Source organism: Electrophorus electricus, chromosome 6 (genome assembly GCF_041902795.1).
Source record: "Electrophorus electricus isolate QZ-2024a chromosome 6, ASM4190279v1, whole genome shotgun sequence".
In the NCBI taxonomy this organism is placed as follows: Eukaryota; Metazoa; Chordata; class Actinopteri; order Gymnotiformes; family Gymnotidae; genus Electrophorus; species Electrophorus electricus.
Genome location: NC_137502.1, coordinates 27,054,556 through 27,069,555, shown reverse-complemented (window position 1 = coordinate 27,069,555; position 15,000 = coordinate 27,054,556). Strand labels below are relative to the sequence as shown.

At 48.6% G+C, this 15,000-nt stretch overlaps 1 protein-coding gene across 1 annotated transcript in view; it reads right to left on the bottom strand.

The window, feature by feature from the left end:
• The window catches only part of prtga (protogenin homolog a (Gallus gallus)), a 38,617-nt gene that overhangs the window by 15,065 nt on the left and 8,552 nt on the right, over positions 1-15,000 (bottom strand). Inside the window, exons 3-10 of the mRNA XM_035524867.2 lie at positions 6,956-7,100; positions 6,182-6,315; positions 5,780-6,076; positions 5,484-5,643; positions 4,354-4,601; positions 2,246-2,410; positions 908-1,213; positions 1-81 (exon numbers count right to left, since the gene is read on the bottom strand). The exon at positions 1-81 is cut by the window's left edge and continues 111 nt beyond it. Of these exons, the coding sequence (XP_035380760.1) occupies positions 1-81; positions 908-1,213; positions 2,246-2,410; positions 4,354-4,601; positions 5,484-5,643; positions 5,780-6,076; positions 6,182-6,315; positions 6,956-7,100 (1,536 nt within the window). The remainder of the gene's footprint in view (positions 82-907; positions 1,214-2,245; positions 2,411-4,353; positions 4,602-5,483; positions 5,644-5,779; positions 6,077-6,181; positions 6,316-6,955; positions 7,101-15,000) is intronic.

Sequence of the window (15,000 nt, the reverse complement as noted above, 5' to 3'; positions counted from 1 at the left end):
ACGTGCCCACAGCCAGACGCCAACGCACAGCGACAGTCGTGCAGTTCAGGGACTCTAACTGCAGTTCTGGTGCCAGGGGCACTACCATTGGAGGAGAGAGAGAGAGAGAGAGAGAGAGAGAGAGAGAGAGAGAGATAGAGGGAGAGAGAGAAAGAGACAGACAGAGAGAGACAGAGATAGAGAGGGAGGGAGAGAGTGAGAGAGAGAGAAGCATCCGTCGTTGGCCAATCATGTTTGTATTTCAGTTACTACGACTACCGTGCACTTATAAACAGGTGTACAGCATCAGTGCTGGTGACTCCAGCACAGACCCTGTGAGACCTAAACCTCACTGCCCTTTTAATAAAACACGGGCACACAATAATCTGTTATACTGATCAGACAACAGCTTTGCACGTCTATTATAATTACTTTGATTATGCTTTGGGTTGGTAGTACAGGTCTCAGATCAGCTTAAGAAATATGCTTTCCGTCTGTAGTGCCAGCTGGGTTCAGTGGACACGTTTGTTCTGCTCAGCGGACCTTGTGGGGCCTCACGTTTTACAACCCGTGACCGAGGTGACTGAGGACGCGAGAGAGGGATGCAGAAGGATAGAAAGAGAGCGAGAGAGTGTGACGGAGGGACAGAGACAGAGTGCAAGGACAGTGCATACTTTACTGTGTTTACTCCAGATAAGACAGACAAGACAGAGGCTATAGAGATTGACGAAAATAAAGTCTCTAGGATAGAGAGGAAGGAAGAGGCGGAGCTTCAGTCCTGCTAATGGAGAAGAGGCGGAGCCTGTTAGCTCGTGCCTGTTAGCTTCAGTCCTACTAATGGAGAAGTGGCGGAGCCTGTTAGCTTGTGTCTGATAGCTAAAGTCGTGCTAATGGAGCTCATGTGTGTTAGCTTGAGTTGTGCCCCCACCTTCATGGCTGGATGCCCTGGGGGTCCTGTGAGCACTCCAGGTTGACGCCTCCCCCCACCCGACCGCAGTGGCGGCCGCGATCCGCAGAAGGTAAACTGTGTCCGGCTGCAGACCCTCCAGCAGGTGCTGCACCGTGTGCCCAGGCAGCTCCACCTGGGTGGCTGCTCCGTCCGAACCGGACCGGTACCACAGGCGGTACGCGGAGATGAGGCCACGGCTCAGCTTGTGTGACAGGGGCTGCCATGACACCTGGATGTCTGTGGGACTTCGGCTGGTCAGAGACATCTCGGGAGCGCGGAGAGGAACTGGCAGTGTGAGACAGACATTCAGACAGACAGACAGGGAGGAAGAGAGAGACAGCGTGAAGGAGTAAGACAGAGGGAGAGACAGACAGACAGAGAGGGGAGAGAGACAGAGAAAACGAGAGAGAGTTCAGTCACAATGTGTAGTGTAAAATAAAATAGACGAATATATTAAAAACGAATAAACATGAAATATACAAACAAAGATATGACCTGTAAAGCTACAATCTCCTGGCTAAGTGCCAAAGAGAACATTACATGGGCCTTAATAGTAAACCTCGAAGGGAAAGGCCTGAGAGAGATTACCACCTTTTCTCAGGAATGAAAACCTCTCCACAATATTGCCCTGTCTGATGATTTACCAGAGTTCTTTCATCTGTTTCCCTCTCCCTCCCTCCCTCCCTCCATGTTCCTTTGTTCTTCTGCCCAGAACAGAGCACTTGATTGTCCCTGACGAATATGAGTCGTATGCAACACACTGGTGCTTCTGTCTGGACACACACTGATTCAGAGTCTGATTTAGATTTAATTAGAGTCTGATTTAGAACTCATACAGATCTAGGTCATTAGCTACAGGTAAGAGTATTTATATATTCGATGACCCTGTTTCACTGTGTACAATCAGGACTTGTGTATATGTGCTGTATGACGCGGTCTGACACTCACCGTCCTCTAGCGTGTGCTGTATGACGCGGTCTGACACTCACCGTCCTATAGCATGTGCTGTATGACACGGTCTGACACTCACAGTCCTATAGCGTGTGCTGTATGACGTGGTCTGACACTCACCATCCTCTAGTTTGTGCTGTATGACGCGGTCTGACACTCACCGTCCTCTAGCATGTGCTGTATGATGCGGTCTGACACTCACTGTCCTCTAGTGTGTGCTGTATGACGTGGTCTGACACTCACCATCCTCTAGCGTGTGCTGTATAACGCGGTCTGACACTCACCATCCTCTAGTGTGTGCTGTATGACGTGGTCTGACACTCACCATCCTCTAGCGTGTGCTGTATAACGCGGTCTGACACTCACCATCCTCTAGTGTGTGCTGCATGACGTGGTCTGACATGCGACTGGCGCCCATCGGCATGTATGCTACGATGTAGAAGGTGTAGTTCCGCGCCGGCTCCAGGTCATCAATGATGTAGCGGGCGGTGTCGTTGCCGATGACGACCTGGTACTCTTCATTGTTCAGGCCTGTAGTTGTTAAAGAGTGCAGGGCTAGTTAGAAGATCAGAAAACAGACCGTCTACTGACCAGAAAACAGACCTTCTACTGACCAGAAAACAGACCTTCTACTGATCAGAAAACAGGCCGTCTACTGATTAGAAAACAGACCTTCTACTGACCAGAAAACAGACCTTCTACTGATCAGAAAACAGGCCGTCTACTGACCAGAAAACAGATCTTCTACTAACCAGAAAACAGACCTTCTACTGATCAGAAAACAGACCTTCTACTGACCAGAAAACAGAGCTTCTACTGCAACAGTCTGTCCAAAGGACTCCAGAAAATATACAACAGTCAGTTAAGTGTTCTCATTCAAACAACCGAAGTGATCAGTGTTACCAAGCCCAAAAAAGCCTAACCGTCTCCTTCCCCTGCACTACAATATTCTCCCGTTACACACAGTAATTAGTGCATAAATGCTCAATTGCGTGTTGGGTCATTCATGTTAATTCTATTCCTCTCTTTTGGTGCAGAATCTGTATGGTTATTCTTAATGGGGCCTGCCACACAAGAGACATGCCAACTCAATCAAGCTGGGCACACATCCCTAAAGCAGCTAAACCTATGGCTGGGGCTCAGGCGTTCTCACACACATCCAGTCTCTCTGATAAGGCTTTAATGAGTCCAGATTAGGCAGCTGACACAGAAGAACCCCCGAGACACACAGAGCCAGGACGCCCTGTTTCCTCACGCACTGAACAAGCTCCTTAAAGAGCAAACAGAAAAGACCTTGTTCTCCATCTGAATAACCTCATCACTGACTCTGACTGCTGGACTGCGAGTTGAAGAAACACACACACACACACGCACACACACACACACACACACACACACACACACACACACACACACTCACACACGCACACACTCACACACGCACACACTCACACACGCACACACGCACACACACACACACACACTCACACACGCACACACACACACACACACACACGCACACACAGGGCAAACGCACCTCACACGTTCCTTTATACTATCACAAAACGGCACTGTTCGACAAAAACACTTGAACACAGCCTAATTGGGCAACTTCTAGTACTCTAACTTTCCCTCCATTTTTACCCCCCACAGCCTCTCTCACCTGCTCTCTTCCTCTTTCCTGTCTACTCATCTCTGTGAGTTCATTATTACACTGGTAATTAGTGACTAACCCTGGGAGGTCCTTCTCGTCTGCAGCAGTCTTCAATCGGCTGCATTTTGCTTTCAAAAGAGCAGTTCTCCTTCCCCTAACATGGCTTCTCTCTCTCTCTCTCTCACGCTCTCTCTCTCTCTCTGAAAGTGCTGGCAGGTGTTTCTTTTGGTGACTTTCTCATGTTAAAGCTCCTTAAAGGGATTCAGTCACCATAATTAGGATGAAAAGTGTCGACAGGAACAAAAATGCTTTTGTTAAAAAGTGACTTTTGCAGCCACTTCATTAACAATGACTGCCCTCCCTTACTGTAAAATGGTACGTTCCCATAACTGGACGTTTTGCCTGGAGAAGTCAGGAATGTTCTGGAATAAATGGGGCCATGTCTTCAAGATGTGAATTCATTTCGGTAGGTCATTCCCGGTGGTCAGGAACAACTTTTTTTTTTTTTTTTGACCTGAGTTTGTGGAAAATGGGTGAACAACCGCGAACACCTCACCCACATCAGTTACAAAAATCAACCTAGATCTATTTATCAAAAGACTTTAATAAAGGGAAAAAATAATGCGGACTTCACACAGACTTTTGGAACTTCCTGTGAAATATGAAAGAACTAACAAGTTTCTCCTTTAGTCTGGAAAACTAAAATCTCTGTTAGCATGGTGCGAGACTTAAGGGCTTCAGTCAGGACTCCTGGGCCCCTCAGGAGTTCCCCCATGCTTTGGTGGGCACGTCACCCTGAGAGCAGCGAACTCCAGCGTACCTTCTGCCTTCATGTAGTGAATGGAGTAGGCGATGACTTTGTCAGCATTGTAGAGCGGCTTCTCCCAGGCCAGCAGGACGGCCGAGCTGGACACGGTGTCGGCACGTATGTTGCGGGGCGCGCTGGGCCGGTCCTCTGACATCACCACGATCAGACGCGCGGTGGATAGAACTGAACCCTGAGTGTTCTCCACCAAGCACTGGTAAATCGCATCATCCTCTGGAATAATCTGGTTTATCACCAGTTTACTAAGAAAAACAAATAAAACAAACCACAAAAAACCCAGTTCAGTTATAAACATCTCATAATCACTCAAAATTATTTGCTAGCATATTTAAACAAGTTCCTACATGTTTGTACACATGCATAAAACGCAGAACCACATAACCTCCAGATGTTAAGTACAGTACACAGACTTTTGAATTTGTGTAGTACCATATATCCATTTTATGATTTGATGAAATATATCTTATTTTAAACCTTGTTTATTACTGTTAATTGTACAAAGACACTTTGCAGTTTTCACAGAAATCTTTATCATACTGTAATTGCCAACTACTACAACTGTGTGCTCCCTCCATCTCTCTCTCAGACCAGGTCCTGCAAGAAATGTGGACACCACACACTCATGATCACAGGTAGCAAATCGACAGAAAAATCCAATAAAATGCTATTAGCAGAATGGTAAATGATTAATCCTGCTCTCACAACCTGGAGGGAAGATGTCCATGAATATTTCAGAGAGACAGAGTTTCCAGTTAAACACTTCAGGAGATCAGAGCCACATGCTTGTGTGGGTTAACAGGTCACTCCAGGTCATGTTCAAATCTATAAAGCTACTCGCATACTGGCATGTTAAAACAAATATCAGCATTTCAGAACTTAAACTACAGCTAATGCCAGACTGAAGGGCACAGGTATGAGTGAACAGCTCATACCTGCTGTACAGTGATCAGTTAACAGCTCGTACCTGCTGTACAGTGATGAGTGAACAGCTCACATGTGCTGTACTGTGATCAGTGAACAGCTCATATGTGCTGTACGGTGATCAGTGAACAGCTTGTACCTCCTGTAAAGTGATGAGTGAACAGCTGGTATCTCCTGTACAGTGACCAGTGAACAGCTCGTACCTGTTGTACATTTTGATGCGTCCGTTAGAGTGGATGGGTTCTCCGTTCTTCAGCCAGGTGATGCGTGGGCGGGGCACCCCATCAGCCTCGCACACAAAGCGGCCCGTGCCCGCGCGTGGTCGGGTCAAACTCTCCGGCCATTCCAGCAGAGACGGGGGTGCTGAAGACATAATGAAGAAATCAAATAAAATCAAACCTTTCACTAAGTTACACAGGATTCTCAGACTCCTGGAGAAGGATTGTAGAACACAGCGTCATCATTAACGTCGGTCACGCTGCTTTAGCTCCAGGCTCACCAAGGACAGTAATGTTAGCGACGGCGACGGTGTAGTTCCTGGTGCCGGGCGTTGTGGCCCTGCACATGTAAACACCGCCATGCTCGTGCTTGACATCAGAGATCAGCAGGTTGCCGTTGCCGAGCACCTTGGTGTTGTAGACGTCAATGGACTTGTGGTCAGCACGACTCCACGAGATGAGTGGCCGAGGGTTCCCCACGGCAACGCACTCCAGGAGGACGCTACCGTGCGTTGCCACGGTAACGTTCTGTGGCCCGGCAATGATGCGCGGTCGCTGGGGAATTCTGGGAAAGGGAGCTAGAGGAGGAAGAGAGAGCAGAAACCATACAGGTCACATTGTTTGAAAAAGCGTGTCTAGCTCTGGCCTCCAGGGGGCGACGGGGTCAGCACTCTTCCTCTCACCTGGCGTAACGGTGAGCGCGGCCTCGGCACTCCGCCGGCGGTTGGCGATGTTTGCCGCCACGCAGCGGTAATTCCCAGCATCCCTCTGCTCTACTCCCTGGATCTGCAACACCCCAGTGGGCAGCACCGTGATTCTGAGCCAGAAAAACAACCCAAAACAAACAAACAAGAATGATTCAAGTTTAAAAGTTAATTATTACTGATGACAATGAAAAAATCCTGTTCTTTTCTAGAGACGTTTTCAAATGGTTTGAGGCAAAAACAAATAAATATCAGCAAACAAAAAAAAACAGAAAAATAAGTACACGAGTATCAAATGTATATTAGATATATATCAAATCGATGTGTGTTGAGCGTCCCCCAGTGCCAGAGAGCTGCTGTGTGTTGGGCGTCCCCCAGTATCAGACATCTGCTGTGTGTTGGGTGTTCCCCAGTGTCAGAGAGCTGCTGCGTGTTGGGCGTCCCCCAGTGTCAGAGAGCTGCTGCGTGTTGGGCGTCCCCCAGTGTCAGAGAGCTGCTGCGTGTTGGGCGTCCCCCAGTGTCAGAAAGCTGCTGTGTGTTGGGCGTCCCCCAGTGTCAGAGAGCTGCTGCGTGTTGGGCGTCCCCCAGTGTCAGAGAGCTGCTGCGTGTTGGGCATCCCCCAGTGCCAGAAAGCTCCTGTGTGTTGGGCGTCCCCCAGTGTCAGAGAGCTGCTGCGTGTTGGGCGTCCCCCAGTGTCAGAGAGCTGCTGCGTGTTGGGCATCCCCCAGTGACGGGGGCACCTGTGGGCCTTACCTGTCGGTGGCCAATGGCAAGGTGACGCGGTTAAACTCCCAGGTGATGATTGGAGGGGGTGTAGCGCCAATTTTGCAGGTGAAACGTGCGACGGAACCCTCGGTCACCACGATGGGGGAAGGCTGCTGTGTGAAAGTGGAAATACCTGCAGAGAAACACGTGAGACACGTAAGACATGTGAGACACTGGGGCGCGTGAGACACTGGGGCGCGTGAGTCCCAACACCCCTCCCAGTCCTGCCGTACAGACACATACTGCAGCAGTGTCCCACATGCTATGCTGAGAAACATGAACATTGTCTCTACAGAAACCCATCAGCCTAGTTCAGTGCCAGACGTTTTGATCGTTGCATCAGTCGATGTTGCATCAGTAAGGATTCTAGTTATTAAGGTTTATGTGTAGTGTGAACATTAGTAACCAGTGCCCCACACAACCAGTGCAATGTTTAGATTCACTTAGTTTCCATTTAAAAACAAACATGATTCTCTCTCTCCTACTCTGTTCCACCCCCCCCACACACGTGCGTGCGTGCATACACACACACACACACACACACACACACACACACACACACACAATCCCTTTCTTTTTCTAGATTGCTATGGTTGAACGTATTCCTATCAGTCACACTAATCTTCTTTAGCCTCTGACTTAAAGACCAACTTTGAGGTAAACTGTAATCAATTGTCTGTGCTGAGGACACTGTCCGTGTGTCTGGGAGAGAATCAAAGGGTTTATGGCCTGATTTGGTCCACTGCGTCCTCCACCTTTAAAAGCCTTAAGGTAATTGGACTGTTTAACCACTGACTGTATCTTTTTTTTTTTTCAGAAAAGCCCAGATGACACTGGTAGAGTGCCACCCGAAAAACTAACCCTGTTCATTGACCTTTTTTTACATCCTAGTAACAACCTGCTCTTAAAACCTGCAAGGCATTACGATTGCGAGCAGGAAAAGAGAACTTTGAACAACTAACGTCTGTCCTGTTTCTAGCTGGCGGTCCACACTTCGCTCTGAGACTTGTAGGAGCAGGAGTGGCTACGTGGAGGCCGGCCAAGCGGAACCAGAGCCCTGAGGTCTAGCTGTGTTGAGACCAACAGAAAAGCACAGAATGGGCAGAATGCCTTTGTCTCAGTTATCCAAACCCATAACCACATTCACAGCGGGAGAGGGGAGAAGAAAAGGGGAGAGTTGTGGAGAGAAAGCGTAAAAGCACAAACGCAGAGAGGGTCAGCGAAAAGTGATACAGTGGAAGTAGTCAGTGTCAGGGGAGCAGGGCCAACCAAAAGGTCAGCAGATAAACACCAGCCTGTGCGACCTCACAGCAACACAGCACTGTGCTTCCCTTCTGTCTGTGTGTGTGTGTGTGTGTGTGTGTGTGTGGGCGGGGGGGGGGGGTTGTACTACTACTCCCCACCCAGTAACAACAGTGTCTTTGGTTTTGGAGGGGAAATGCATGCTCTGCTGAGTAAAACAGTCCCTGTGAAAACACGGACCCATCCTGGCAGGAGAAGGTCTCCCTTATAACCCTGGGTGGTGGGCAGCAGCTATGAGAGGTGCCTTGTGAGAGACATGTGCTGTTTGTCGGATCCACGCAGGGAACGCCACCGTCCAGCTGGTCTGCCCGGCGGCGCACGTCTTTAGCGTAATGAAAAGCTCACTTTCTCTCCCTTGCGTTCTTTTCGTCTCTCTGTGCGAGCCACAGCACAGGATCTGCATGACGAACTCTCTCATATTAAAGGTGTCATTGGTCATTTAACAAGATATTTATGATGTTGTAACAGACTACAAACAGAGGCCAATAAACACTCCCGTCCGCCGACATGCGGCCTCACCTGCAGCCTGTCAGGGTGAACGTGAGGGTGGAGGCTGTTGTCTTTGCGGAATGGCTTAAATACATTTATCTGCCGTAGGGGGCTGTTATTTTTGCCGGACCCTTTTCGGGCTGTGAGCTGTAAAACCCCCCACTAGCCATTAGGATCACTGGCCTCCACTCGCCTCATCACCCCCGCCCTGGCCCCAGCCCCGCACCACCCGTGCTACCCCACTCATACCACGAGGTCTCACAGAAGCACTGGTCAATGATTAGTTAGCACAGATCGATGGAGGAGTCGCAGCGGAGAAAGTCCCTTAGAGCCTCTCAGGGGCTGAGAGCAGGGAAATGCGTCTCCGCGCACGCACAGCCCTTCAGCGCTCTGGGGACGGCATGGGGGACAGCAGATCCCTGGACCCACGAGGACAGCAGCCTGGTTCCAAATCCAGCCTTAGGGACAGACAAACTGTTTGTCTAACTAGCAAAAAAAAAACAACAAGAAGAAGAATTAATCCAACGACTTTCAGTTGGGGAATTTTTTTTTCTTAGTGTGTGTGTGTGTGTGTGTGTGTGTGTGTGTGTGTGTGAGCATGTGTGTGTGTGAGCATGTGTGTGAGCGAGCGTGTGTGTATGTGAGCGAGCGTGTGTGTGTGTGAGCGAGCGAGCGTGCGTGTGTGTATGTGAGCGAGCGTGTGTGTGTGTGTGTGTGTGTGTGTGTGTGTGTGTGAGCGAGCGTGTGTGTGTGTGTGTGTGTGTGTGTGTGAGTGAGCGTGTGTGTGTGTGTATGATGAACAGTGAGAGATAAAGAGCTGGCCAGCACATCTTGACTCAGGAGGACATTCTCCTCTGGACACGGATATAAACAAGAAGAAAACCCTCTGCTGACCTTTGGCCCCATGTGCAGGCATGAGACCATTAGAAACAGGCTGAGTGAGGAAACAAAGGAGTGACAAGACATGACTCCTGGAACTTCCCTTCCCCGCGTGTGATAACACACATCATTATCATCTAAAAGTAGAATTGCTACCAGGAATAAAAATATTTGATCATTTATCATTTAGAGCTCAAATAATCTCAACATCTCAGTCTATGCCCCATAAAACAGATTCAATATTTGAACATTTTAATAATCTCTTTCTAGCACTACAAACCAACAGTGCAGTGGAGGTCAAGGACCACTAGAGTTCTGAAATTTTTGGAAAATATACTTGGAAACCAGGCTTTGATCAGAGGAGCGTGAAGGAAACGTGTCATAAAACACTGCCTTCAGTCACAGTCTCAGAACCAATCAGATAGTCTGTCGGCTTCACCCTAAACCTGCTGTTACCATGACCGCACTGTACAAATGATGAATGGAATACTAAACCTGGGTTGCCAGGTGTTAAGTGTTTTTAACCACAGGGAATCCCCCTTTAACCCACTCGTTTGCATTATGAACCACGAGCACACAGGGCATCCTGACAGCCTCTCCATGTCCACACACATGCCGTGTTTTCACTGTCGAACCCATCTGGCCCTGTGACATCGCTCCAGCCACAGGGAGGCTGTGGGTAATGTCCATGTGCACTACATTAACCCCGCGGTGTTCATACAGCAGGCAGCCGTATCTGGAGTCTTTGGCTTGTTCATGAAGAGAAACAGCTGCTGGTCTAGATCTGCCTGATCTAGATCTGCATGTTCTAGATCTGTCTGGTCTAGATCTGCCTGGTTGAAATCTAGTCTCAAATCCACTTTGCACTAAACTGCAACTGCTGTACTAGGATGTGTTGCATGCGTGCGTGCGTGTAGAAATGTTAATTATTTCTTATCAAACTTCACTCTTTATCCACCCCTCCCACCCACGTGAGGGTAAAATCTGCCCTTTTACTCTAAACACCTTTAAATGATTCGTTCCTAAACAGCGAAGTCAATACTCTCCTCTGACCGCCAGACTGTCCACATACAAGTAGCATGCAAACCTGCTATTGTGACGTTTTTGAAGGTTAGCCACTGCAAGGCCTAAACATGTGAAGTGTGGCTACATCACATCCCCCTTCTTTCTGTCTTGACTCTCTCTGTTAGTAATTGTGTGGTTAGATGCAGCAATGCAGTTTATTGATTGCTGGGAACAGACTGAAGTGAGAGCTGAAATTGAGCTGCAGAGGGCTTAGAACGTTTTGTGTGTGTGTGTGTGTGTGTGTGTGTGTGTGTGTGTGTGTGTGTGTGTGTGTGTGTGTGTGTGTGATGCATAAGATGGCTACTTAAGCGTAGTAACTAAGAACATTACATCAAGCTTTCTAGGGGCGGGGCTAGGGCAGGGCTGGGGGTGGGGCTAAAGGCAGGGCTGAGGGTTGGGCTGAGATTATTGTTTTCTGGGCCATGGTGGAGCTGATGTTAGTGCCAGGGTGGGGCAGAGGGCGGGGCTGAGATTATTGTATTCTGGGCCAGGGTGGGGCAGAGGGCAGGGTTGAGATTATTGTATTCTGGGCCAGGGTGGGGCAGAGGGAGAGGCTGAGATTATTGTATTCTGGGCCAGGGCGGGGCAGAGGGCGGGGCTGAGATTATTGTATTCTGGGCCAGGATGGGGCAGAGGGCGGGGCTGAGATTATTGTATTCTGGGCCAGGGTGGGGCAGAGAGCGGGGTTGAGATTATTGTATTCTGGGCCAGGGCGGGGCAGAGGGCGGGGCTGAGATTATTGTATTCTGGGCCAGGGTGGGGCAGAGGGCGGGGCTGATATTATTGTATTCTGGGCCAGGGCGGGGCAGAGGGCGGGGCTGATATTATTGTATTCTGGGCCAGGGTGGGGCAGAGGGAGAGGCTGAGATTATTGTATTCTGGGCCAGGGTGGGGCAGAGGGCGGGGCTGATATTATTGTATTCTGGGCCAGGGTGGGGCAGAGAGCGGGGTTGAGATTATTGTATTCTGGGCCAGGGTGGGGCTGAGATTATTGTATTCTGGGCCAGGGCGGGGCAGAGGGCGGGGCTGAGATTAGTATGTGCTGGAGCTGCATGACACAGAGGCACGAGTGGAAAGGCAGAGCTGGGTGAACTGCAACTATGACTATGTGCCTTTTACATCATTACAACTTTCTGATATCCACACACGCTATGTAATCCATACCCTCCCATACTCTCCCACACCCTCCCACACCCTTCCATACTCTCCCATACTCTCCCATACTCTCCCACACCCTTCCATACTCTCCCATACTCTCCCATACTCTCCCATACCCTTCCATACTCTCCGATACCCTCCAATACTCTCCAATACTCTCCAATATGCTTATGAATAATTAAATAAAAAACACAAGTAAGTGGTTTTTTTTAGGATTTTTTTTTTCCAGTTAGTGCTGCTTCACAGCTGCTTATAAAAGTGATCTGGCCATCTGCCCCTTCCTCTGACCTGACCTTTGACCTATGATCTCAGTAAAACCCAATCGAGTACTCTGTCTCTCCTTTCTTAGCCAGTCTAGGATGAAACAGTAACACCACTAGCAAACCAGCATTGATCCTTATAAACCCACCAACAAACCAGCCCAGACCAGTGAAACACCACCAGCAAACCAGCACAGAACAGTGAAACACCAGAGGTGACCAAGCACATCTAATCTAATCTAATCTAATCTAATCTAATCTAATCTGGTTCAGGCAACACAACAGCACTTTAGACCCACAGCAGATTAGCACGAGATCATTTAACCTCACTGTTAATCCCAGCATAACTGTTTAACCATCCCATTGGTACCGGTGTTCCCCTATGCCAACACATTAGCTGGTTTACAAGATGTTCATAAATTTAAAATGGGGGTGTCAGAGCAGAGAGATGCTAAAAGATGCAGGATGGTGGAACTCAAGAGACAACTGGAACAGGCTAGACACACAGACACAGTTCTGCCCCGTCTGAACACACTCTGGAACGCAGCCTCACAGCACCTCCTGTCCCTACTGATCTCTCTCACTGAATAACAAAACAGAGACTCAAACAATCAATACCAGCAGTCAGTTTTCATTAATAATACTGGTTGTGCTTGTATGTACTGCGTGTTAGGTGTTGCTGGCTATTGTCTTGAGCTCAGAGACGGACAGACAGACAGACAGACAGACAGACAGACAGACAGACAGACAGACAGACAGACAGATAGACAGATAGACAGATAGACAGATAGATAGATAGATAGATATTGAGTCTAAAAACTCTGGTCTAATCCTCTGTGTTGGTGATCTGTTTACAGTTCCACGATCATCTTTCCTTATCTGCCTCATCTGAAACATTATGAGCACAGCTTTAACACTGAGCTCAGATCAGCTGATATTCAGCACAGATCAGGTGTCTCGTTAGCCTGATGCTCCAGGTCGCAACATAAAAGGTCGGTTTTCTGGGCAGAGATTAAGTTGGGTGTAAATGACACAGTCAGTTGTGATTCACCTTTAAAGAATTGGGTGAGATTATGCCTGCACTTAGAAAAAAAAAATCCTAGTTTTCTCTGTGTGGAATTAGATTTTTTGTCTCAACTTGTGCCAGTGTGCCATTTCAAGCTCTTTTAATTGCTCAAACTAGATCAAAACCTAAAAGATTCTATTCCAGAACCTTTTTGCATTTCTTTCTCTCTCTCTCTCTCTCTCTCTCTCTCTCTCTCTCTCTCTCGCGCGCTCTCTTTGTTTATTAACGCTATTCCACAAGGTATTGTTATACGAGAAGAGGATTCAATAAACCCAACACACAGGGTAACTGTAAGCAAATACATAATCCCAAACACAAAGACAGGCCAAGGGTCAAAACTGGACAGCGTGAACAGAACGAGGCCAACTAACCATGCAGTAAATGCAGATGAACGTGACTGTACAGAGACTCGCCGCTTAGGTCCGGAGACGCCGCGGTGAGCTGCTGCTGGAGGGCTCCGAGATCGCACGGCCTGGAGCGGAAGCTCCCCTGCACCACCTTCCTGACACCCTCCCTCTCTCCCTCCCTCCCTCCTTCAGATAAATAGCAGCAGCCTTGTGGGAAAGAACGATCTCTGATGGAGGGAAAGAATGCAGCATAACACTCGGCAAACCAATCAGGCTGCAGGCACCTAACAGGCCAAAGAGCCGCCCTGCAGCCAATCGGCGGCCAGACAATGGCCCTACTCATCACACCCCGTGCCCTTTTGGCCCTAGCCTTATGGCCTGAATGGGGGTAGGAGAGGGGACTGGGGCAATAGAAGTCCCTAACCCCCTTATCTCCTTAAATCTCCTCAGTCTTAGCACTTAGCCACCACTAGGTACACAATTGGTACCTGTCTCCCAGACTTCTGGGATTTCTGGCATGTGAGGTTTAAGTGCAGTTTTAGGACATCACTGGGATCTATTGTTAGACCTGACAAGCTGGTGTCATTACAGCACAAATAGAACTCTGAGTTTATGTGACATTCCAAATGTTCCGGGCTGAGATTACTCTGGAGTAGATTACAATCTGGGTTAAAGAAGCCTGGGGGAGACTGAACCACACCACAGCACGGCGGGAGCTGCAACAGTTCTGAACGTGGGTTCACTTTTAACCATGTTCATGTTCAATCTGAAGGGAAAAACCTACCCAAGATCACACTGCCGGCATAAAGAGTCGTCTTCGTGATCAAAAAAATCCCCTGTCCTTTTAGCCTGACAAACACGTGCTATTGCATTTAATAACCTCAATCCCAAATAATCTCTTGACGATGGTCAGGTGTGAGCCTGTGTGGGTGGTAAAGCTTTAGGAACTAAGTTACCACCAGTGTGTTTTTGTGGTGTGTTAGTATGTTCCATTTACTCCCAGCCCAAAACCCCCTCAATGATCTATGGTGTCCTCTGACCTCTCCGACCGTTGCCCAAGGAAACCATGGAAACCTTTCATGTCCAGCACACAAGGAAGCAGTCTTCACGGAGGATCCGTCCATTCGGAATTCGTCAAACATTCCGTCTCCAGCTCAAACTGGGCAGGGTTAGTCCACTTTAGTACTCTTACTGCATATCAGAGTACTGGTGGAGACAGAACTGTTACTTAGCAACCAAAGCAAACACACGCACACACACACACACTGCTGCCATGAGGTTGCAGGGTGAGCAGTGATAACGATAAGCAGCTGACAAAGTGCTTGCTTTAAAATATTGTCTAATATTCTGCACACACCAGACAACAACAGAGTGAAGAGCAAGTCGTTAGGCAAGTTCTGCAGCGAGGCCTGTGTGGTTCAATAGCAGAGATAAAACGCTTAGAGAAGGCGCAGTGGGAATACGGTC